Source organism: Apis florea, unplaced genomic scaffold, assembly GCF_048593485.1.
Source record: "Apis florea isolate Af1SG1 unplaced genomic scaffold, ASM4859348v1 contig_2411_pilon, whole genome shotgun sequence".
In the NCBI taxonomy this organism is placed as follows: domain Eukaryota; kingdom Metazoa; phylum Arthropoda; class Insecta; order Hymenoptera; family Apidae; genus Apis; species Apis florea.
The window spans coordinates 161,658-187,030 of NW_028256580.1; the positions used below are offsets into that span (position 1 = coordinate 161,658).

The 25,373-nt window shown below is 38.2% G+C and overlaps 3 protein-coding genes across 14 annotated transcripts; 2 read left to right on the top strand and 1 right to left on the bottom strand.

The window, feature by feature from the left end:
* Positions 1 to 737: 737 nt before the first annotated feature.
* Positions 738 to 3,333, top strand: LOC100869148 (uncharacterized). Its single transcript, XM_031916219.2, has 6 exons — positions 738 to 1,108; positions 1,320 to 1,372; positions 1,461 to 1,626; positions 1,714 to 2,021; positions 2,102 to 2,763; positions 2,866 to 3,333. The coding sequence occupies exons 1-6, from the start codon at positions 1,072 to 1,074 to the stop codon at positions 3,047 to 3,049; spliced, it is 1,410 nt and encodes a 469-aa protein (XP_031772079.1). The 5' UTR covers positions 738 to 1,071; the 3' UTR covers positions 3,050 to 3,333.
* A 157-nt stretch (positions 3,334 to 3,490) lies between these two features.
* Ran (RAN, member RAS oncogene family) lies at positions 3,491 to 6,494 on the bottom strand. The gene is made up of 3 exons (XM_086905316.1): positions 5,918 to 6,494; positions 5,203 to 5,680; positions 3,491 to 5,049 (listed from the first exon to the last, which is right to left on the bottom strand). Exons 2-3 carry the CDS (start codon positions 5,632 to 5,634, stop codon positions 4,834 to 4,836), a joined length of 648 nt encoding a protein of 215 aa, XP_086761442.1. The 5' UTR covers positions 5,635 to 5,680; positions 5,918 to 6,494; the 3' UTR covers positions 3,491 to 4,833.
* Positions 6,495 to 7,002: 508 nt separating this feature from the next.
* Syx1A (syntaxin 1A) lies at positions 7,003 to 22,355 on the top strand. Of its 12 annotated transcripts, none has more exons than XR_015291330.1 (10): positions 7,003 to 7,261; positions 9,473 to 9,559; positions 10,734 to 10,833; positions 12,494 to 12,568; positions 12,668 to 12,850; positions 12,961 to 13,034; positions 13,125 to 13,262; positions 14,189 to 14,299; positions 18,167 to 19,250; positions 19,392 to 19,893. XR_015291330.1 is itself a non-coding variant. In XM_086905309.1 (10 exons), the coding sequence occupies exons 1-9, from the start codon at positions 7,229 to 7,231 to the stop codon at positions 19,235 to 19,237; spliced, it is 882 nt and encodes a 293-aa protein (XP_086761435.1). In that variant the 5' UTR covers positions 7,003 to 7,228; the 3' UTR covers positions 19,238 to 19,250; positions 19,392 to 21,540. The 12 variants fall into 12 exon arrangements, 10 of the variants coding, with proteins under 10 accessions (XP_086761435.1, XP_086761433.1, XP_086761434.1 ...); XM_086905309.1 differs by having other exon boundaries at positions 19,157 to 19,250; positions 19,392 to 21,540; XR_015291331.1 differs by lacking the exons at positions 14,189 to 14,299; positions 19,392 to 19,893 and adding an exon at positions 17,278 to 17,555 and having other exon boundaries at positions 18,167 to 18,378.
* Positions 22,356 to 25,373: the final 3,018 nt, after the last annotated feature.

Below are 25,373 nucleotides of genomic sequence, written 5' to 3' on the forward strand. Positions count from 1 at the left end.
TGGAATATGTGTATCGAAAAAGAGAGAAAACGATAATTTTGTTTTGAAATTTATTATTTTCTTTTGATATTGCAATATTATTAATCGTTGAAAAATTAAGCTCAACTTTGCATTTCATCGAAGAAGAATGATAATAACATTGGATATTTCAAAATATATTTTACCGTGCAAAGTTATTTACGATTTGATGCGATTCCCGCAAAATGTGACGCGCTTTAACTCGATGTATTGTCGAGTCACTGCCCCTCGTTTTCCATAACTCAATGTTCGTCGACCACTCGTTTCACTTGCGATTACCTTCGGAATGTGCGAATAAGGATATCCGGAATCTATTTAAATATCTAATTTAATCTCTTTTATTCCAAGTGTATCCCAATTCTTATCTAACCGAGTATCTCGAAATTATATTATAATGATGCTAATAATAGTCTTCGCGAGATTCTCTTACCTTCTGTATCTTCTCTCATCTTATTTTCATGACTCGTTATTCTCTTCGAACTAATTAGATTCACTTATTAATTTTACCTCGCATCGTATACACGCACGCATCTTTCTTTCTCTTTTCTTTGAAAAATCGATCCTCGATCATATCTCGAACATGCATATATCGTAAAAAAATTATCGATTTATCGTTCATTTCATTTCTAAATTTTAGTACAATCGATTAAAAATTTTCGATTTCTTATGATGTAAAAAGTATTCGAAAAAAAAAAAAAGATATATAAATGTATGTAGATACAAATCTGATATCTTTGGAACGAATACAGGATGTATTCGACCAATCAAAAAATAAGGAATAGGAACGATGTAGGATTTTGCGCAGTTAAATGATTCTCAGACCGGTGGAGAATTGTTTTTAAATTTCTTATCTCTCATATACGAAGAAAAAAAAGGAATAATTAAAGTATAAAATATTTTGTTTATATTTGTATACATAACTTAATTAACGAAAAACTTGTTACGCAATTCGTCCGATAGTTTGTCCGCGAGTGTCGCCCTCATCGTGTTCGTGGTTCGAAGATTTCGTGATTGAAAATAAAGGTTAAGTGCTAAGTAAATTTTGAATATAATATGGCGTTTACTTGTAAAAAAATTATTTGCAATTCTGGTAAGTGAATATGTAATATTCATTATATCGAATTATAATGGATGATTTATTCCATATTCCTTCGTTTCAATATTATGTAAAAATGTAATATTCTGGTTTTTCAAAGATGGAAGCCGACCAAATTGAATTTAAAAAAAATTTCATCTTTTTTCTTGATATCGTATCGAACGAAAGGTATTTGATGAGAAAACATGTTTTTTGTTTTTTTCAGGTTTACGATACACAATAAAGCAACTGTTTCTAGTTGAACGTCTTATTAACCAGGTCATCTTAATTTTTATAACCATTAATTCTTCTGCGATACATTCTATCCTGAAATGATTAATTAAATTTATAATAATTTCTTTTTTAGCAATTTTATGGACAATTACGAGCAGGGACTTATTTATCGACTGTGGTAACGCAAAAATTTTATAGCACGAAAAAAATATTTAACAGAGATAAACCGCATTGCAATGTCGGTACTATCGGACATGTGGATCATGGAAAAACGACACTTACAGCAGCTATTACCAAAGGTATTTTTCCTCATTCTCTCCTCCACTTTTCGTTCTTTAATATTTCTATTGCTGTACATCTTAAAATTTTTCATTATTTCGTCATAGTTCTTGCCAAGAAAGAGCTAGCAGAAGCGAAAGAATATACCGATATCGACAATGCACCTGAAGAAAAAGCACGTGGTATAACTATTAATGTCGCTCACGTTGAATATCAGACGGATAAACGTCATTACGGTCATACCGATTGTCCTGGACACGCGGATTATATTAAAAACATGATTACTGGTACATCACAAATGGATGGGGCTATTCTCGTTGTTGCCGCTACCGATGGTACTATGCCACAAACGAGAGAACATCTTTTGCTTGCCAAGCAGATTGGTATCAAACACATTGTTGTATTTATCAATAAGGTAAAATAATCGATTATGAATATGTGTAAAAAAACTTGGAATATGTTCAAATACGTGTGTATTTATTTACATTTGTAAAGGTTGATATTGCGGATGAAGAAATGGTGGATTTAGTAGAGATGGAATTAAAGGAGCTATTAAATGAAATGGGTTATGACGGAGATAACATACCCTTTGTTAAAGGAAGCGCCCTTTGCGCATTGGATAATTCTAATCCAAAGATAGGACATGATTCTATATTAAAGTTGTTAGAAGCTGTGGATAGCAATATTCCTACTCCTCTCAGAGAGTTGGACAAACCCTTTTTGTTACCGATAGAAAATGTTTACACAGTTTCGGGTAGAGGAACGGTAGTCACAGGTAGATTGGAACGTGGAAAAATAAAAAAGGGTATGGAATGTGAATTGATTGGGTTTAACAAAACTATAAAGAGCACGATAACCGGAATAGAAATGTTTCATCAAACATTGGAAGAGGCTGAAGCGGGAGATCAAATGGGTGCTTTGCTAAGAGGTTTGAAAAGAGATGATATCAGAAGAGGTATGGTAATGTGTAAACCAGGCAGTATAAAAGCTAATGATCATTTGGAATGTCAAGTATATATGTTGACTAGTGAGGAAGGAGGTAGAAAAAAACCTATCAATAATCTTATACAAGTTCAAATGTTTTGCAAAACATGGGATTGTGCGAGTCAATTAAATTTGGTAAATAAGAATTTGGTCATGCCTGGTGAAGATTTTACGTAAGTTTTTGTATTGTGTTTTGAATATTTTTTGGACAAGAAAAATGAATTACTTAACTTGATTAATTATAATATGACGTGAACGTGAATTTTTATTTTTAGCGTTAACTTAAAATTAATAAGACCTATGGTGTGTGAAAAAGGACAACGATTTACTTTAAGAGATGGAAAGACAACTATAGCAACTGGAGTAATTACGAATATTTTGCCAAGTCTTAACGAAATTGAACGATTAGAGATTCTCGAAGGTAAAAAGAAAATATTGAAAAAAGAAGCGGAAGCTTAATTTAACTTATTAACTTAATAAATGCATTTATTCCGTATAAATAAATGAAAGAAATCAAATAGAATCAGACATACAAAACATATATATATTGATATGTGTGCATACTTGCATTGTGTAATTAATAAATAAGAATAATGATAATTACTATATATATCGACATTGGTTTCATATTACGTAGTTTATTACTGTAAATATACATTTATTACCGTTTCATTGTATCAAACTGAAAAGTATCTTCGTTCCTTTCTTTCTAAAAATAAATAAATAAATAATTTCCTATAAAATTGATTTAGCATACATTGTTTATAAAATGATTCAACTTTCACGTCGTCCACGTAAGTTATTTTCTTTCTTTTTTACTTTGATTTTTTCAAGAGAAATGTGAGAAATTTATTGAAGTTATTGATACTAGATGATTCGAGAATGTTGGAAACTTTAAGAAACAGTTCAACGATGATTTATTGAGTCCAATACATCAATGGTACAATATACGATATATACGATACGAGGTATTTCATCGTATATATTTTTGCGTTTATCTCTTAACCATAGAAATATCATGGTATTTGTCAACACTTTACCCTCGTGCACACACGGGTATATATTTAATTAGCAAGTAAACAAAGGAATCGGGGAAAGGAACGTATGTAACTTCGACTCCCAACGAAACGAACGAGTTTGTATAGAAAAGAAAAACACTGTTTATATAATTTAAGTTGAACAAATCATACATTCACCTTCGCTAATAAAAATATTAGTCCGCATTATCGTGGACAGGCGCAACTGACTACAAACCGTGCTTTGCTCCATTCGAAACATTCCAAGATTCAATTGTGTTTGAAAATCGTTTGACGATTCGCAAAAACGATTGTTGCACTATTCGTTCGATCGATATTCTATTTCTTGATTCGTTTATCGTTGGTAATGTAACAGCAAAATGTTATGTTATTTACCTAGCAAAGATTCAACTACTTTGAGAATCTCTCAAATTTAGTGTATACGTGTGTATATGTGTACGGGGCGTGAGCACAAGCAAACGCGTGTGTAAACAGTTGCTTATAATGTTAGCGTTTCGACCATATCGAAAGATTCTTTCTTATAGAATTAATTTCTCACATTTTTATATATTACCAAACAGCACAGTTCATCCACTCTGATACAGGCAATTCATATACACTGTTCCGATGTACGATATATAAAATTGGTAACGAAAAAAAAAAAGAGTTTTAAGAGTTTTTAACAAGCATAGATGATTCAAAGAGAAAACCGAAAATTTAATTGATCGACAAAGTTATGCATCCATTACGCAAGGTACATCGTTTCATAACAACATACGTGTACTCACGCATACCCATACATAATACGTAAATAAAGAAAAGGGCAATTTTTTATTCTCTATAGTAAGTAGTTTTCATCAATTTAACGTCTATCGATGAAATCAGCGAAGGATACGCTATACTCGAATTGGACAATATTTTTATGTAATTAGACTTTTTGTCTAATACATTTACGCACATTTACACAATCTTGAAATCTTGATCCGCGAAAACGCAACGTTCAATTCCTGGTAGCACACCTTCAAGGACAAAGCTCGAGAAACGTGAAATCTTAGAAATATTTTTGCCATCATTTACATTAGATACGAAACAGAAGCGTATGTATGTATACATTAATTCCACCCAAGAAAGAATCTTTGACCTATGAAGAGGCACAAGTACGCAACGTACTTTACATGCACGTGTATGGTTTGCCTCTATTCGTATTATACAGCGCGACGTGACAAACTAAAGATCTTCATCATCTTCTGGTAACGCGGTCTCTTGAGCCTCTTTAAGATCTTTCTCGATCTGTTGCTGCCATTGTGGATCCATTGTAACTTCTGGTGGAAGAAGAGCTGGCATTGCGACAAATTCAAGATTTGGATCACCGATCAGTTTACGTGCCAACCATAAGAAAGGTTTTTCAAAATTGTAATTGCTTTTTGCACTGATGTCATAGTACTGAAACAATTATAAGGGGAAATTATTACTTTTTTAAATGAAATGTATCGTATTAGAAGAAACTTGAAAAAAATGAATCAAATTTGGATTCGTAATTTACAATTTTATATAATATTGACGATAGAAAGAAAGATAGAAAGATAGATTTCTCACTTGTAAATTCTTCTTCCTATGGAACACGATACTCTTGGCTTTTACTTTCCTATCCTTAATGTCAACTTTATTCCCGCAAAGTACAATGGGTATATTTTCACAAACTCGAACCAAATCTCTATGCCAATTAGGTACATTTTTGTATGTTACTCTTGATGTAACATCAAACATAATGACGGCACATTGTCCTTGAATATAATATCCGTCTCTTAAACCACCAAACTTTTCTTGGCCAGCTGTATCCCAAACGTTGAAACGAATTGGACCACGATTTGTGTGAAAGATGAGTGGATGTACCTCCACACCTAAGGTTGCAACGTATTTTTTTTCAAATTCACCGGTTAAATGCCGTTTGACAAATGTTGTTTTCCCAGTACCACCATCACCGACTAATACACATTTGAAAGTAGGTATATCAGCTTCTTGTGCCATTTTAATACCGATGACTAGCCAAAAAGATGTAGTGTCAAACGGAGATCTGGAAAAAAAAATAAACGACTTTGAATGTAAAATTGATTAGATGGATGCGAATATTACGATAGAAGAGCTTATTAGATTATTATATGCATTAAAAAAATTCAATACTTGCTATGAAAATGCCTGATCGAAAGTCACGCATCAAAAACGTGATCGACACATCACGATATTTGAATTGAACTAAGTAATAACTTGAAAGTAGTATGTCGTATTTATGTAACAAAATAAACATACTTACCAGAATGCTAATATTTTTTTTATAATAATTTGAAAAGCCGGTTGATCAGTGTCCCGCGCTTTAAGACAATTCGACGTATAAATTCACCACGTTCCACTAAAAGAATGGCGCCTATCGTCGTAACCACAAGCTTTTGCGTTAATCTAGCAACACGATTACACGTAATTTCATCAAAATCACAAACGATCGAACAAATCGTACGATCGATGATTAATTTGCTACAAATCTACGAAAATCTGAGAATATTAGTACAAAATTTCCCGGCAAGTAACGTGTACGTGAAAATGACCGATAAAATTTACCCTGCAACACAGTCGTTACGGTTCACAATGGCGTTCCTTCGAGTCAACGACAGGGGTCCGCATTTTCATCATTCGCCAAGTAAAATATAATTCAACTTAATAAATGTATCAAATTGATACGATACAAAAAAATTTAATTGGAATATTCTTCGATTTAAATTGTTAAAATAATATTTACGAGAGTATTTTTTTTTCAAAATTATAAGAAGAAAATAACGTGAGTTAGCGACATCTATTTTATGCGCGCCACATCGAAGCCGGTATCGAAGAATTTCAGTTTTTAACGGGAGAATTATAATATACGTATACATATAAGTATGAGGGCATGGAATGATGCATTGGGGTACGTAAAGGCGGTAAATGTTAAATTTGAAATTAATTCGTTTAATTCTTTTATAAATTATTTCTTTTTTCTTCCTTTTGTTTCAACATATTAAATGAACATTATACATTAAAATAAATTCTAAATCATATTTATCGTATCTTTCGATATTCTTCAGATCTCTTTTATAAAAAAAAAAAAGATTCCAATATTTCGTATTTAATTGATAAAACGAAATACAAAGATTAGAAAAGATATTCGTTTATAAAACGATATTTATATATCGATAAATTTAAAATCGAACAATTGAAAAGATTTGAAATCTAACGTTTTCCATTTTATAGATATATAAATATCGATGATACGAAAGGAAATTTGTAAAGTATGTGATCGGTAACGGAAAGGGTGGGGGCATTCGTTAAGATGGGGCTACGATGAGGTCTAGCTTCGGTCCTGAATATAGTTGACGTCACCGGCGCATGCGTAGCACACCGGACGGCACTGCAGAAGCAGGCGAGTTCGCGAGTGTATCGATTTTACGATCGTGTCTCTCGCCGCTAGTGCGTCCGTTTCCTTTAGTTTTTAGTGGTCGTGCTCATAGTACATGGATAAAATCGTGAATGGGATTAGTCGCTAGTCTCATCACTCCGTACATCTGCTGACTCGCAACACTTTGTCACCCTCGCCATGACTAAGGATAGATTAGCAGCTCTTGTTGCGGTGAGTTATAGAAAAATTATATATAACATTTTTTTGAAAACAATCTAATCATCGTACGATTAATGCTTATACTTTTTTCTTCGCATTATCTTTTTGTTTTACGTTTCAAAACGATAAACATTCACCTTTTATTCTTGAGAATTTTATTTCTTTCGCCTTCGTAATTCTGTTACTCGGATTCTTTGCATCGTCGTATTTTGTAACGTTCGAAGAAACGAACTCACGCCCAATATATATACATACATATAATATTGTCGTTTCATTTGTCAAGATCGAACATTTCTCGTGGAAATATTAATTAGGATCATCAAAGGGATCCGAATGCTTATTCGGATGTTCATTCGTTCGTTTACGAATAAAAATGAAATAAGGCGTTTCCGAGGTGTCTACTCGACTGTCAACCATTCGGTGGTTGAACAGAGAGAAGAATGAATGAACAAACAAGAAAAAAAGACGGAAAGAGACATATAAGTAGAGAAAGAGAGAATATATGCGTATATATGTATTTGCAAGGGAGAGAAAGAGAGAGAGAGAGAGATAGAGCAGCAATAGCAAAGTGGGGATAGCATGAGAAGAGGAGAAGAGAGAGAGAGAGAGAGAGAGAGAGAGAGAGAGAGAGACCAATGTCTCCTGTGACTGACAGGTGTTTGCCAATATACCTATGTTTTTCGTCATCGTTTATTTCATAACGATGACAGAGTTCTCGATACCGGTATAAATATATATACATATATATTTAAACAGTTACTTTCCATGGAAGATTTACTCTTTCCAATTAAGTATCATGATACAATGTTTCGAGTATCGAACGAATACTATTTCTAGATTTATTCGAAAACCGATCCTGTACGCAGGAATAAAGTCGGTGTCGATGACTCATTGTCAGAGGCGCCGAATGCTTAAAAGACCGGTATATCTGGGCGTATGACATGTTCCTGAGCGCATGACATTCGACAATCGTTTGTTCTCTTTTTCTTTTTCTTTTTTCATCCATGCCTTATTTTTTTCAAATTTAATCAATTTTTGATATTTTACAAAAAGATGAAGCAGCGATTCGATTTTACGATATACACCTGTTTTTCAAACGATCTCTGTCTGATCGATTTCTATTTCTTCATTTTGTTTCTTTGTACACGTATTGTTCGATAGTATTAGAAAAAATATCATTAATTCAAATTCCAATTATTTCGCGATAACTTTGTTCTCATTATTTATCGCATTCCGTAAATATTCTGTGTAGTTAATTCGAATTAATATTCTTTTTTTTTTTTTCAACGTTTTTGATTAAAAAATAATAATTGACAATCGGAACGCGTAAAGTTAGAACGGTAAAAGTTAGATTCAATTTTTAATCTAAATTCATTTTATTTTTTCATGCAACGTAACATGTATTTTATTATAATATTGTTATATGTAGATAATTGAATCTAAGCGAGTCTCAACTCTTTCTCGTGATTGTATGAATCATAGTGGATGTATATACGATTGTGTGCGAGTGTGTATCGTTTGAAAAACGATATTGAAAATGAAAACTGAAGGAAGTTGAGAAAGAGGAGGTGTGTAACGAGGTATACATCCGCCTTTTATATGCGTGAGGATCGCCTTTTGAGATCGTGAGGATAAGAATGTGTAGAGGCAAGAACAGGAAAAAAACGAGAGAGAAAAGAAAAACGAAGTTGATCGAAAATTTGGTACATAATCTGTCTCGCGACAGATTCTGCTAAGTCAGCATTATCTGGTTAACCAGGTAAATCAAGGAGATGTATATACGAACAAAGGGGTTAAGTTAGAGAGACCATTGAGAACGTACAATAGGCAGAATATAATTATTACATTCGTCAGAGGGAATTAAAGTCGCGTTCAACGATTCGACGAATCGATTGACGGATAAGCAAGGATATATTCGTATTCGAAATACGCGTTTGGCGCGCATTTGAAAAAAAAAAAAAAACGAAGCACCATAATTACGCGATTATCGATCGTATTCCTTTTAATAAAAAATCAAAATTTCGTTTTTTTTTAGACAATAAAAGTATCCGAAGGTTATTTTAAGGGGTAAAAGTATAAAAAACGATCGATGTTTCACGAGTAATCGGTGCAGAGATAGCAAAATAAATCGAAATTGAAAGAAAGATGGATGACGGTGCATAATCGTATCGAATTTTGTCGAATTTATTACAACTACAACTTTTGATTGTTCGTTTGTTTCAGGCCCAGTCGGACGATGATGACGTGGCGGACGATGTGTCCGTCAATGTTGGCGGGCCCGATGATTTTATGACCGAGTTTTTCGCGGAAGTGAGTATATTTGTATCTGTGCTCGAAACATCGAGCTCTGGAAACGAAAAAGATAATTGTACTCTTTTACTATAGTTTCTCGTCGGTATCGGTCTTGTCATCTTAGATTCTCATCAAAACTTTCTGATCAATCTCGCTTTTCCCCCTCCCCCCTCCTTTTTTTTCTTCTTTCGCCTGGAATTATCTCATTCGGTCAAAGTGATATAATATATATAACGTATACGAGCGTATACGATATACGACGAATCGATGGTAATTCCGTAAAAAAAATTGTAAATAAGATCGGGATTAAAATCGAAAAAATTTATCGTTCGAATTATATTCGGGATTTCTTTTCGAGTGGAGAATTCGACGCGATTAAATTAGTATTCGCGGTAGTAATGAACGATCGAATCTCAGAACGGACGAACGAAAGAAAATTTCTGTTCGGATAGTTTCGTCTCGATATTGGGGAATTAGGTCGAGACGATTCCGAACTGACTAACCGTGTGGCGTTACACGTTCCGCAAATATCGTATCAAATATTTTCATTCTCTTTGATGCTTTTATATATATTTTTCTTTTTTTTTTCGTTTTATATTTTTTCACGTTATTCGCTCAATGCCAATATTGGAATAAGTCGTAACAGATACGAGCGATTGAAATTTAACGCGTAAGTACTTATCGGATAATTCGGTTTGTACAGGAAGCCTCGATGCAACTTTGGCATTTTCATTAGTTACCGTTTGCGTGGGCTCGTATCAACTTTGATCGTTTGTTTCGCTTTTCGATCTTTCCGCGTTCAAACGCGTGGGAAGAGACAATTTTAACAGAGATGAAATATCGTTGTCGCGGAGATATCTGTTCACCTTTCGACTTATTAGCAGTTGTACGTTTTCTTTTATCTGCTTTTCTTTTCGACGCGCTTTTCGTATTTTCATTCTCTCATATTTCATTCACCGTCCGTTTTTATTACACCGTGTTAATTAAGCGAAAAATTATATCATTTATCGATAATTACAGTCATCAAAATTTCGTAGAGTGTTACTCGAATTCATTCGTTTTTTTCATCATTTGTATGTAATTTCTTTCCATCCCCCCTCCCTCTTTTTCTCTTCTTTCCTTTTTTGTTCTCTCTTGTAGTTGCAGTTATCGATACATGGGTATAATTTAACACGTTTTAACTGTTGCATAGGTGGAGGAAATCCGCGAAATGATAGACAGGATCCAAACGAACGTGGAGGATGTGAAGAAAAAGCATAGTGCCATTTTGTCGGCACCTCAAACCGACGAAAGTGAGTTTCAAGTTACCGTGTGTTGTTTCTCCTTTTTTAAATAGGCACTGTGTGAAACATTCGATTTTTCGAAAACTGATGATCAAAGAAAGAAGAAAAAGATGGAGAATTGAAACTAACTTCTTCTTTAAAACTTCGACCGATCATACCTCCTTATTATTATTTCGTTCCTTCTTCTCGAACGCTTTCGATGCACAATTGTGCCGAATTATTATTACTCTCGTACATGGTCTCGCGTTAAATCGACAATATCGATCGATGGAACAATTTTTATCGTAGCGTAACGTGTCGCTTTCAACGAATATACGAATTTCTTGCAACCGTAATATTCACCTCAAGGCTTCGGTCGTTGAAACGAGTCGAAAGCGATCACTCTCGAGTGGAACACCGACCGGAACAAGCTCTACTCGAGAGGAAACGGATCGACGTTACCGGCCGGTGCACACACACCTAACTTTACGTCTGACTTCGCGTCTCGCTCGCAGTCTAGCGCTCTTGCGAAAAAATCGATCGAGCCTCCCGTACTCCTTACTTCCTTCCAAACGAACGCGAAATTCTCGAAGAGCAACTTCTTCTCTCGATCGATACGTGTAATTCGAGAAAAAAAAAAAAAAAGAAAAATACATTCGAATCAGAAGAATATATATATATATATATATATAAATATATATAATATATACAATATATATATATATATATATGTATATATGAAAATGAATTTGCCGGAATACAAATAGGTCGGTGGATCGATTCGTGGCGCGGAAGCGCGCGTTCGGGGAGTTCGTTCGGTACGATCAAAGCGGCGAGGTTCGATCCGTTCCAACTTGGTTTTCGTTTCTTTTTTTTTTTTTTTTTTTTTTTTAACGACGACGGGGGGAAACGCGCGTGCCGTTCGATCGAATTCGAGCGTCCCGGGCGTGCCGAGTTCTCGAGAGGTTTGAGAAGTAGGTCTGGCACGTTTCCACCCCGTATTAACCCAATTCCATCGAGCACCCTCGACGCAGGAGAATGCGCGCGGCCTTCGCATCGGCGATAAAACACACGCGCCCGGCCGGCGAATTCGAATTCGATCGGGGAAAAAAATACACATCGCTCTCTCTCTCTCTCTCTCTCGTTCGAGGGAATCTGTGAATCTTCGATCCGCGGTCATATCGTGCAACAAGGAGATAAATAGATAGATAGACAGATACGATTACTCCCTCTCGATCGATGAAATTGATCACCGCGGAACGGTGGAGGAGGAATAATAGGGTGACGGGTGAGGAAGAGGAAGACCGTGCCGATGACAGCGGGAAATAAATACCGATCGGGCGTTCCATTTTTCCCGCGGACAAACACACTTCGAAACTCTCTTCTTCTCTCGCGCTCGCGGAAGTTCGTTCGTTTTAAATTAAATTGGTGAGCGGAAAGTGTGAGGATGGGGGAGGGGAGAAGTAAGGAACGCGTAAAGATCTTCGTCTCCTCTCTCTCTCTCTCCATCTCCAGATAATCGAAATAAATAATTGAGCAGAATCATGGAAAGAGGGAAGAAAGGGAGAGATGGGTGGGTAAGTATATCTCGAGGGGAGGTGAAAGAGGAAATGGATGGATTAATTTCTTTTTTTTTATTATTCTTCTCCTTCTTCTTCTTCTTCTTCCTCCTACTATTTCTTCGTTGCAGAGGTTAAAATGGAATTGGAAGACCTGATGTCCGACATCAAGAAAACGGCGAACAAAGTGAGGGCTAAATTGAAGGGTAAGTAAAGGAATCGGTGGAGGGGGGCGGGGGGAGGGGGAAGCGAGATCGGCCGATTTCACGCGCCTATTTTTTTCTCTCGTTGCGGCTGTTGTTCAGTGATAGAGCAAAATATCGAGCAAGAGGAGCACACGAACAAATCGTCGGCGGATCTGAGGATACGGAAGACACAGCACTCGACGCTCTCGAGGAAGTTCGTCGAGGTGATGACGGAGTACAATCGGACCCAGACCGATTACAGAGAGCGGTGTAAAGGAAGGATACAACGACAGCTGGAAATCAGTAAGCCGGGATCGTTTTGTTTGTTTTTGATCGTATTTTTTTTTTTTTTTTTCTCTCTTCGTGTAACTCGCCGGGACGAGTTGAAAAAAATTGGTTTCCGCCGGTTTCAGCCGGTAGGACGACCACCAACGAGGAGCTGGAGGAAATGTTGGAACAGGGGAATCCGGCTGTGTTCACGCAGGGGGTAAGAGTTTCTACGTTTCTTCTACGTTTCTACGGCGCGTCGAAACAAAAAAAAAAAAAAAAAAAAAACGTGGTGTGCTGTTTCTCGCAGATTATCATGGAAACGCAACAAGCGAAACAGACCCTCGCCGATATCGAGGCACGCCACGCCGACATCATTAAACTAGAAAACTCCATCAGGGAGCTTCACGATATGTTCATGGATATGGCGATGTTGGTGGAAAGTCAGGTAAGATCGATCGTGTACCTTTTTTTTTTTTACATATAGGACCCCAAGTTTCACCCTTCGACTTTGCTTCTTTTTTTTTTTTTTTTTTTTCTTTTTCTCGTTTTGTTCTTACGATTTTATTATTTTGTGTAGTTTTTTTTTTCTTTTTTTTTTTCTCTCTCTTTCGACGAGATTCGTTTCTATCATCGATCGGTATTGCAACGTATCTGTATCGTTTTGGGAGAGACACTTTATCTATTTTTATCGAATTGTAAGGAAAAAAGAAAAAAAAAATGGATGGAAAAGAGAAAGAAAAGGACAAATTTTGAGAGGGGACGTAGCGCGAACCAGTGTAACCACTTCTCTCTTCGCGGCTCTTCCTTTTCGAATCCCCTATGGTAACCGTGTTCATAATGATCTGTGGGAGAAGTAAAAATTTTCTTTCATTCTCTAATAATCATTAGAAAATGCATGACACGCGAACGAACCATTAAAAACGTATAACGATAACAATTGATATTAACATTGACACGTATACGGAATTAACGTTTATTAACGTGGTATATTTTTTATCTCTCTCTTTCCTCCTTTCTTCTCTCTCTCTCTCTTTTTTTTTTCTTGAGGAGAGGATCTAATAATAATCGAGATTAGAATAATCGAGGCTTGTTGAAAAAAAGGAATCGGTAGGATTCGTCATCACCTTCTCTCTCTTTGTCTTTCTCTTTCCCGCGCGTAAGCGAAGCATGAGGGGAAACTACTATATTCGAACTCGGCTTTTAATACAAAAAAAAAAAAAAAAAAAAAAAAACTAAAAAAAAAACTAACAATTGCTCTCTCTCTCTCTCTGTCTTTCTTCCTCCCCCCCCCTCCCCCTCTTCCTCTTCCCGCCTTCCCCTCCCCCCTCTTCGTTACGCTGTGTGGATCGCGGCTACGTTACCTGCTCCTAGGGCGAGATGATAGATCGCATAGAATACCATGTGGAACACGCGGTGGACTACGTGCAGACGGCTACGCAGGACACCAAAAAAGCGCTCAAGTATCAAAGCAAAGCTCGACGGGTGAGTCCTCCCCAGATCGCACAATCCCCGGATCGATCTTTTCGTTCGCGTCTAATTCGTCACTTTTTGTTTTGTTCCCCTCGATCCTCCACCTCCCCCTCACCTCCCCTCCTTTATCTTCCTTCCATCCTATTTCTCTCTCTCTCTCTCTCTCTTTCTCTCTCCCAATTGTACTCGCGTTTCTTTCTTTTAATCCCTTTATACATTATTTCGCCTATTTATTTACTATTTACACGTAACCCGTTTACGCTTTTTGGTTATTTTCGCTTTTTTCGCCCCCTCCCCCTCGTTTGTACTGCTACCACTACTACTACTACTACTACTACTACTACTATTACTACTATTACTACTGTTATTATTACTACATTACCGCTACTGCTACTGCTACTACTATTCTCCTGATACATATATATATGTATATATATATATACGACGCGACATCGAATAAAACGACGACGTTTTTCTTTCCCCCCTCTCCCCTTGTTTCTTTATAAATTTTGTATATCCTTTATATATTTTGTGGAATCGGATGGAATCGATGCTCGCGCCCATACACACACATATATATATATGCGTTCGATGTGCATCCATGTACATGATGTTTGTATTTATACGCGTATTCCCTGTCCCTCTTTGATTGTTCTCTTTTCTATTTCTTTACGTACGTTGTGTGTGTGTGTGTGTGTATGTGTGGTGTGTGTATGCACGTGTGTGTACGCGTACCTCCTTTTTTTTTTTTTTTCTTACGTATACGATGCGTACACACGTTTGCTGTACACATGCATCATCGTCTATATGTGTGTCTCTCTACTTGTGTCGCTCTGTCCTTACTGAACGTGAGTGTGCTAATTGTGACTCTGCCCATGAACCGTTCTTTCACATTTTGTACACTTAAACTAATTAAAAAAAACTCTACGTACATATATATATATATATAAAACCTATATCTTCTAACGTCTCTAACGATTTTATCTCACGATTGGATTTGGCTGTTGCGCGCCAACCGTATCGTCATCGTGGCTTTTCCTCATTCCCTTTATTGGGTGATGGCGTATATGCTGTATATATATATATAACGCGATGTGTGGCTTTACTCACACTGATCTACTCATCTCTCTCTTCCTTTATATAATATCTGTATATTATACGCGTTTACGCGTATACGTGCGCACCGTCCTGCTCTTTGGGCGCATCTATACGTAACGCATCGACACACGTGCGAAACGAAACATCGACGCGTGTAAACAAACCTTGCTGGAAGCGATCCACCTCTTGCCCTCTCCTCCGCTTGTCCTCCCTCCCTCCCTCCCCTTCCCTCGTCCGGTATACGGCACGGCAGGGTGAGTTGGTGGACCGCATCGAGTACCTCGTCGATCAAACCGGCGACCACGTTGTCCAGGCCCGGGGAGAGCTGATCAAGGCCGAGGAGTATCGGAGCAAAGCTCGTAAGGTAAAACGAATCGAAAAAGAAAAAAAAAATCGTATCGATCGATCGCCGCCGGATAATATAATGTTTGCGATAAGAAGTGGACGATAATCGGTTGACGATCCAGCGGCGATCATTCAATCCGCCGTTCTTCTCTTCTTTTCGTATTCTCGTCGTATTCGTACGAGGATTTCATCCACGAGAACGCCTAACTTGCCTTTCTTCTCTCTCTCTCTCTCTCTCTCTCGACACCTCTTTGTCTTATTCCTCGTCTTCCTTACTCGTTCTCCCTTTTGCACGTTCGACGCCACTTCGTTGTGACAAAGTTTCCAAGGAATTCGAACGGAAGGCGATGAATTCTATTCCTTCCATTCTATCCTCGCTTCGCTTTTCATCGATCTTGTTGGTTCGATATTGGCCAACGCGATCGATCGAACGGCAAAGATAAACGTGCGAGCAGCATGTGCAACGCGAAGATACTGTTCACTGGTGGAAAGAAGTCTCGCTGGTACGATTAGTTAATTTGGAAGAAAAAGCCTATTTTCACGCGTATTTTTGTTCCTATTATGATGATATTTATCACATATATTGATCCAAAATGACGATCTGTCTATCTAAACCTCGATACATAAAATCCAGAAAATTTTAACGTATTGATATAATATAAAAATTTTTTTATTTTTCATCAATATGCATAGGCTAATTATGATTTATAATTTAATTTATAAGTGTAATTTCGTATTTAGATAGTTAAAATAATTGTATGTATACGTATATATTATGTCTATATGTGTCGAAATAATCAAGAATTTCGAAAATATATATTTTAGTTTCCAATTTTAATTATTCTAACATAATGTATCATAAATGAAAATAATTTTTATTTTGAATATTCAAATTATAGCTTTTCTACTATTATGTAGTGCGTGGTGGATTGTCAACAACAAAGCGTCTAAAGTGGGGATAGGTGATCCTAAGGACTTCTCTTGCCTGTGCCGTTTCGCGAAACTTCTTTCCAGCAGTAAACAGTACGTGATCGTTCGCTTCTCTCCTAGCTTGCGAACAACAATTGTCAAATTTTTTTTTTTTTTTTTTTTTTGATCTCAAAAGTTCGATTTGTTGCATCGTTAATTATAAAAGAAAAAAAAAAAAGGAAACGTGTTATTTTCCGCTTACTTGTTTTCCTCTTTTTCTCTCTATCTATCGTTTCCTCTTCTTGTTATTCGTAAATTGATATATAATAAACAATCCTTGTTTCTCGTTTGCCTGCTTATCTGCCTGTTTCTTCGTCTCTTCGTTATCATCGTCGTCATGTTTTTTCTTCTCTTCTTCTTTTTCTTTTTATCCTCTATCTCGTGTTCTATTATATAAATGTGCAAGTACAAATCGATATGCCTCTGTTGCTTTTTTTTCGAGATACGGAGAAAACGCGTGCAACGTTCTCCCTTTCTCACTTGTTATATTCCTCCCCTGGTGAATATCCGCACTTTGCCCGCGATTCGGATTAAACGGTCCATTTCACACGCCGGTCTTTTTTTTTTTCTGTCCACAGAAAATGATCTTCATCATAATCTGCGTCTTGATATTGGCCGTGATATTGATCTCCATAATAATAGCATGCGTTCCGAGAAGCTAAAGGTTTGGAGAAGCGCGCGCTTAGGGGTGGTGGGAAGGGGCATGCGATGATAATGGGGGAATGGACGCGATGCTCGATCGAAGGGAGGAAAAAAAGAAAAGAAAAAGAAAAGAAAAAAAGGGAGAGAATGGATCTCGAGATCGATCGAAAGATCAAGGACGATGATAGAGACGCGCGGGGGAACGAGCGAAGAGGTAAAGAAGCGCAGACGACGCTCGTTTAAATGGATTTTCTGTTTCGCGATTCCACCAACAAACTGCCCTCTCGATACTTTCGAACGCGCACACCTATTACGCGCCACTGTTCTTCGTTTTTCCCTCCTCTTTTTTTCCCTGGCTTAAATCGTCTCTCTCTCTCTCTCTCTCTCTCTAACATCGAAATGACTAAACATCGTTATTTTCGTTGTCCGTAACGGTAATAACATCTTGTTCCACTAACGCGTGAGAAATATATATATATATATACTTTTTTCTCCTTCTTCTTCTTCTTTCTCTATTTCGCCGACTCGTCCATGCATCTTCTCTCGAACGATAGAGAGAGAGAGAGAGAGAGAGAGAGAAAGAGAGAAGAGGCGAGTTCGCGACTTTTTCTCGTTTCTTTCTATCCATAGTATACACGGATACATGTTCGGTGTACAGTCCGATGGCCAAACGAATGTTTTTTTTTTTTTCCTTTTTCTTTTTCGCGTGGTGGAAGAAGATACACAGTTTTCTTTCAACGGCTCTCTCTGTCTCTCTCGTTCTTCGACGCAACTTCGATGCGTAATATCGACGAGTGACGGCAACTCTCTATATTTTGTTCGCAGAAATTGATGTTCATCGTAATTTGCCTGACAATAGCGTTCATCATTCTCATAATCATTTTGGTATACGCATTCTAAGAAGATAGATCGGTGATATGCGAGGATTTCAGGGAAAGCGGTGAAAAGGATGAACGCTGTGAAAAGTGTGGTGGAACATGAGGGGAAAAAAGTAAAATAGTGCGTTCTGGAACTTTCTGGAGACGCGAGCTACGGTGTTTTCGCGTTTTCATTCCTCCTCTTCCTCGCCCCCCTTTTCCTTCTCCTATCCACTCCCTTCCCTCTATGGGCGAAAACGCCGAGGGATTGCGAACGTTTCAGTGAAATACTCTCGCGAATCCGTTTCTCCGGAAATCGCGTGCACTCGCCGTCCGTTCGCCGTTTCGCTTCTTTTTCTCGTTCGAAAAAGCGACCGAAAAATGAAGGCGAAATCGCGAGTCGAAAGAGGATAGATAGATAGATAGCGTGGTGGTCGGTGTCCTCCCCCCGAATTCGAATTCACCCGATCGCGCGCGACGCGACATCGCGTGCAAATTGTAAATAAATAATAGGTAAAAACGTGTTTGTATGATGAAAAAAGTATATATAAAAAAAAGAAAGATAATATTATAATAATATTCACGATGGATGAATGTACGGTTTTTGTGGCGATTGTGTACGAAGAGAGGGAGGGGATGCGACACGATCGAGGAGGAGATGATCCAAAGATCAGAGATCGAGGAATATATATATATATAGGACGAGGCACGATACGCGAACTGCGATTGTTGGGAATTAGGAGGCCAATTGCAGGCGCACACGCAGAGAGGCACGCGAATATAGCTGCGATTCGATCGGAGGATCGAACGTGACGATGACATGTGTAAGACATGGAAGAAATGGGTGACGCGTAGCATGTACACACACCACGGAGGAAGTAGTTACGGTAGGAACGTATCGGCACGTTGCGTACCTTGTCTTGTATAATCGATCATTGTGTGTTTTTGCCGAGCGCAGAAGAAGATCATGATCATGATCTGCCTTGCTATACTCGCCGTCGTTCTCACCACCACCATCGGTGGATACTTTGGACTGTGAACGCCGTACTCAGGTATCGTCCGTCCACTTTTTTTTTTTTTTTTTTTTTTTTTATATATATATATATATTTTCCATATACATTTGTGTATGATAAAGGAAGGATGAAAAAGCGTCGTGCCCTCATTTACGCACGCTTGTTTTACATTTTTCCAGATAAGTCGAAAAGAGTTGGCGAGTTCGCGTACGAGAACGCGAAACGCCGGCAACGCGTGAATTCAAAGAAATCGGCCCGAAACAACGTTGGACGCATCGCCCATTTCAAGTGGAATAGTGTTCGTCGACCACGACTGCATCCGCAATCGCAGCCGCAACAGCAACCGCCAACAACGGCAATTCGACCGCGATCCCATTCGCGATCTTATCGTCCGATCTTTTGTCCGCGCGTGCCGCTCCTCGTCCCATGGATCGTCGTTCAATTCCGCCTTCCGTTACGCTTGCGCGTTCATCGATACGTGTTTTACGCGTCGACTATCGTAAACAAGAGGCGAACGAGAATAGAAGTAGAAGTATTTGAGGAAATTAGTGGAAACGATACGAGAACGAGAAAGGAGACGGGTAAAACGTTAGCTGGCAGAATGAAGAATCGTCGTCGTCATCGCCGTCGTTTGTTTGCATCATTGTTGTCGCTTGTAATTTACACGCCATTATTTACTAATCTTTCCTCATTTTTCTTTCGTTCACTCGATACGCGAATAATTTTATCGAAAACAATCTCGCTTCGCACCGCGCGAGTTTTATATCCTCTGTTTTCCTTATCGATTTTCTCTATACTCTCTTATTTTTCACCTTTATTCTATAGAACACGATCATAGAACGTGAGAAAAGGATAAAAGACACGGACGATAGCGACGAAAGCGATCTCGATGTTCGCCGATGTATCGAAGCGAGGAAAATTGTCATTGCGTGGATCGTGGACGATCGAGACGGTTATCATCGTCGATCTCTCCGGGTCTATCATCGACGAGCAACTGAGAGTGCGACGGGGAAATAACACGGGTGTGATGGACAAATGTCGAGCGTACTTACCTTTGTTACTCCGGGACTATCGGGCCTAGAAAGCGAAGAAAAAAAAAAAAAAAGACGGTATTCGTGGGCGGCTGCCTACGATTAGGTCGTATCGATGTATCTCGTTCCAAAGCCAAGCCTAAAACCCAATGGAGTTTTTCTGTAACGCGAGGCACATCGTGCGAGGCTACCATGCAATCCTCTCGTTTTCTCAAACGCCATTTTCGGCGTTATGCGCAGGCTCTGGTAGCCGTGTCCAATTATACCGACTACCTACCGAAGTGCATTCTTTTGACTGTGATTTTTAACCGAGCTTGGAAATTAGCCTTTTGCGAATCTTTCGAACACGTTCGTGGTATGATCGGGCATGTATATCGATCGTACGAGTCGAAACGCGTGCAAAGTGTTTTCTTTTCTTCGCTTCTTCCGAGATAACCGCTACTGTTCGGAATCAAGGATCGAACGTTAAAGTGATTCGAAACGGAGGTTAAGAACGGTCGGTAAAGAAGGGAAAGCGTGTGAATTGGAACGCGCAAAGGGCAAATTTGCAAGTGCGTCGTAACGTTGGAATAGCTTTCGTTCGACGGAATATACGTATATACTTAGGTAGTTTGTTTCTCGCTTTCGACGTTGTGTCAGAAATCGATCGGTCGATAAAAATTGATCGATTGATCGAGAACGGTGACGAATCGTATAGCGAAGCACTATCGTCTTCGTGTTGCACGAAATGCCATTAGGGTATTGGGTTCGATCGACCGATCGGCGTCACCGCCGTTTTTTTTTTGCATCCTCTTCGATATATCGTTGTATTTATTTCTATCCAAATACGCGGCCGCGATTTTCTTTCGTCCTTTTTCTCTCGGTTCAGCTCACGTTGTCGTATTGCAGTCGTATCGAATACCGTTACTCTAACCTCAATCGGTCAATTACCGACGATCGAACGGACAATAATGACGAGATTGTGACCATGACCGACACTACGCAACGACGACAATGACAATGGAAATTAAAATAATCCGCTCGCTTTACATAAATCGAAATGTTTGTCTCGTTTCTTCCAATTATTAATTCGTTTTGTTTTTTATTATTTTATATATATCGTTTATCGTCGTGCGTAAAGAAAAACATTTTCGCAAAAAGCGTGCGTCGTGTTAGAGAGGGTCGATCATCGGCGCGGAGAACAAGATGTCGGATGATGGAAAGGAGGGAAATGGATTTTCGCAAAAAAAAAAAAAAAAAAAAAAAGAAAAAAAGAAAAAAAAGAGGAAAAAAAAAAAGAAAAAAACGAGGAACACGCGACGAGGAGAGAAGAGGAGATCTATAAAGCTGCAGCAATAATAAGATATAGATGTTACGGGAAATTAATTAACGCTAATACAATCGTCGACGATAAAATCTGGATCATTCCGATGTATCGTATCTACACAAAGTGTATACATATTTATTGCTATATGTGTATATATATGTATATATACACACACAGACATACTCGTACGTATATATACACACACACACACACATATATACACACTTACGACACGGGCGCAAACGCGCGAAACGGGAGCACATACACGCAATACATACACACGTATACACACATTATTACATACAACGCCCAAACGCGTTACGCAAAAAAGAGAAAAAAAAAAAACATATTACATGTATATATAAAATAGTTAGTCGGCACAGTCGAAAAGAGTAATATATTAACGATGATAATTTATTATTCGCGACGCCTGTTGCTCGTGTAAACTATCGTCTGATAATTGCTTTTCGAGCAAGAAACGGGCGACGTTCGTGTTAACGTTTTGTTGATTATATTATATGAACGTTGAGGTAAATGCGTTTAAAAAGATTATGGATTGATGTTTCAAAAATGAATATAAGAGTGAATGGGGGGGAAAAGAAGGAGTAAGCAGGAGTTGCACACGTGTCACGTAACGGCAACGTTGAGCACGGTAAAGACGACGATACGATGCTACGATAACGATAAAAACGTGATAACACGGGGGAATTAGAGAAACGAACAACACGATGATCGCGATGATCACTTTGCGATCGTATTTCATAAGCATATCGATCGTTGGTTTAGAGATTATCGTTTGAGTACGATTTAAAAAAAAGAAAAAAAAGAAAAAAAGAGGAATTCGTGTGCAACAAAAAATCGATTCTAATAATTTCGTTTTGACTGATATCTCGTCCTCGCCATCATCGTCGTCGTCATCGTCGTCATATAATAGGTAATAAAAAAAAAAGAAAGGAGGAGGAGGAGGAGGAGGAGGAGGAGGAGGATAGGAAGAAAAAAGCTTTCGTTCGTTTTCGTATCCTGCGTCGATCGAAGAAGAAGGAAGAACGCAAGATCAGAGACGTCACACACACACACACATATATACATACACACATACACATGCAAACAAAGAAAGAATCATTATCACTTTACGACTCGCTTTACATCTCGAAGCTTCTTGGTCCCTTCTTGGTCGATTTGGAATTTATTTAGCGATCGCTCGAGTCGATATTCGATTCGAGAGAAGGAAGAAAATATTGTGCGATTCATTCGATTGGGACACCCTCCTCCGAACAAACTTGGATTCGTTTCGCATTTCGACAATTAGGGAAAGAAATCGATTCGCGTGCACCGAGTGGCCATCACTCAATCGACGAATATGATTGGTCGATCGATCGATAGTCAATTCTCCACGATGTGAAGGAGACAGGAGTTATCGGCCTTAAATACGGTCGCATAAATACAAACCCCTCCCTCCCTACCTCCCTCCCTCCCTCCCCCTCCCCCGCACCGTGACGACGAGAGATCGTCGCAAACTGTCCCTTGCGCGCATCACTTTTTTAAACACCTGTTGTATCAGCCTCCTCTCCGAAAAGTTGTTCATTTTTTCTCTCTCTCTCTCTCTCTCTCGTTCGATTAGCTTTAAACTCGTTAACTTGTCGTTTTTCGCATTTTTCTCCGATGCGTGCGCGTTCGTGTGTAGCGATACTCGCGATTAGGAATTGAAGAATCAAATTATACTTACTTTTCGAATAAGTACCATCGAATAAGTTTTCCGGGCCATGATAGAATTATATTACCTTGTAAAACTTGTAAAACTTGTGCACGTATCACCGATGATCTCGTTGGTATACATGCATGCATATAGTGTGTACGTTTTGGCCTAAAAAAGTAAGGAAGAGGATTTTTCTCGTTCACGTGGTTATACATTACACCTGTGACTTCGTTGATTTCCTTTTGTTCACGAGGATGAGATTTCACGAGAACGGTGCGGAATATTTTATCTTAATTCGCGCAACGTTGCTGTCCGTCTGTCAGTCTGTCTTTCTTTCTTTCTTTCTTTCTTTCTTTCTTTCTCTCTCTTCTCACGTCTCTTCTTCTTTCTTCTTATTTTACTTCTATATTTACTTGTTAAATGAAATGAACGAAACCATTGTTCCATATATGGGATGGAAAAATTGTGTATTTCTATTTTTAAGAAAAGTTAGAGAACGTATGACGTGAACGAACGAAAGGGAAGACCGACAGATGGGCTAAAAATGTGAATCGATCAGGGAGTAAATACGACGAAGAAACGGGAATCGTGACAAAGCAGATGGAACGCTTTAGAGACTTCGAACACGACAAAGTATCGAGAATGTACTTACATTGGTCGTGTCGCATCGGTGCAATTATTACTCTTCGAGAGACTATTTCAATAACCTTATGAGTGTCAATTCCACTTTCGAGCGTAAATCGTGTAAGTTTGCGAATGTTTTCAGATAAAAGAACAAACGAATAAAAAATAAAGAGCGATCGTGATGGGGTGTCGGTGTTAAATCATAACGATAAGAGAGGTTGCGTGGCCATGTCTCTTGACTGCTACGCGCCAAAGTGAGATTATTATAATAAATTTACATTATTGAGAAATTAATTAGGGAATGAGAGTGTGGGAGAGAAAGGAATAGAAAGTACGAACGAACGAACGAACGAACGAATGAACGAGCGAGCGAGCGAGCGAGCGAGCGAAAAAAGTACGAAAGAAAATAAAAAAAAAACCAAGGATAAAAAGTATAGGAAGAGACCGGACGAATGCACGATCGAACGAATGCGCGAACGAACGAACGAACGAACGAACGAACGAACGAACGAACGATGGCAAGAAAGTTTGAACGAAAGAATATTTATTTACGTATGCGTGCATGCGAGAGAGAAACCGATTTACGAAAGAGATAAAAATTTGAAGAATTTAGCACGTTGAACAATGATATGGAAAATACTTTTTATCGTAGATACACTTCTATTAGGTGAAAGAACTACGTAAGAACAAAGAAAAGGCAAAAAAATAGAAAAAGAAAAAGTAAAAAAGAGACCTGTACTAAGGATTACTTATTAAATAAATGAACGGTGTTTTTCCGCCTATGAGTCGTATTTGCATCAAATGAGCATAGATGCATTTCACTTCTCACACACACTCTCTCTCTCTCTCTCTCTTTCTCTCTTTCTCTACCTTTCTCTTTCTCTCTCAGTTATACGAGAACAGAACGAGATAGATTGTTATTTTCCATCTTTAATGCGATATTATTGTTATTATCATTATTATTATCAACACTGTACAAAGTTGGCAATAATATTAAAAAATCCATCGTCGTAACGCGTTTAATTAGCTGTGTTTGAAGAAAGAAACGCAAGGCGAGATCCACACTCGTCATCCGACGGAGAGAAGAAAAGCAGCGTTGCAGCGTTGGCTACAGCGTATAAAATGAAACAAAGCGTGCCCTTTTGTCTATACGTCTAGTCCTGCACAAAAATATCGATGGTTCTGCGAATCTGATTACATATATACATACATACACGCATTTCCTTACGCGACAGAAAAGGAAAAAAAAAAAAAAAAAAGAAATAGAGAAATCTCGCAAAAAATCGGGTTTGGAACACAAAGAGGTAAACGAAATTTCGAAGAGAAAAAGGGCATGTCTGGTAATAATAACGACGAGAGTCGGATCGCGTCCATGGATGTTCGGTCAAATGACAGGAGTAGGAAATCGGTGAATCGATAGATTTTCTGTATTCTCTAAACGCGATAAGCGATTCAACCGCGAACTCACGTTTGGAATCTTGTCGCTGCCTCTAACTCACGATTC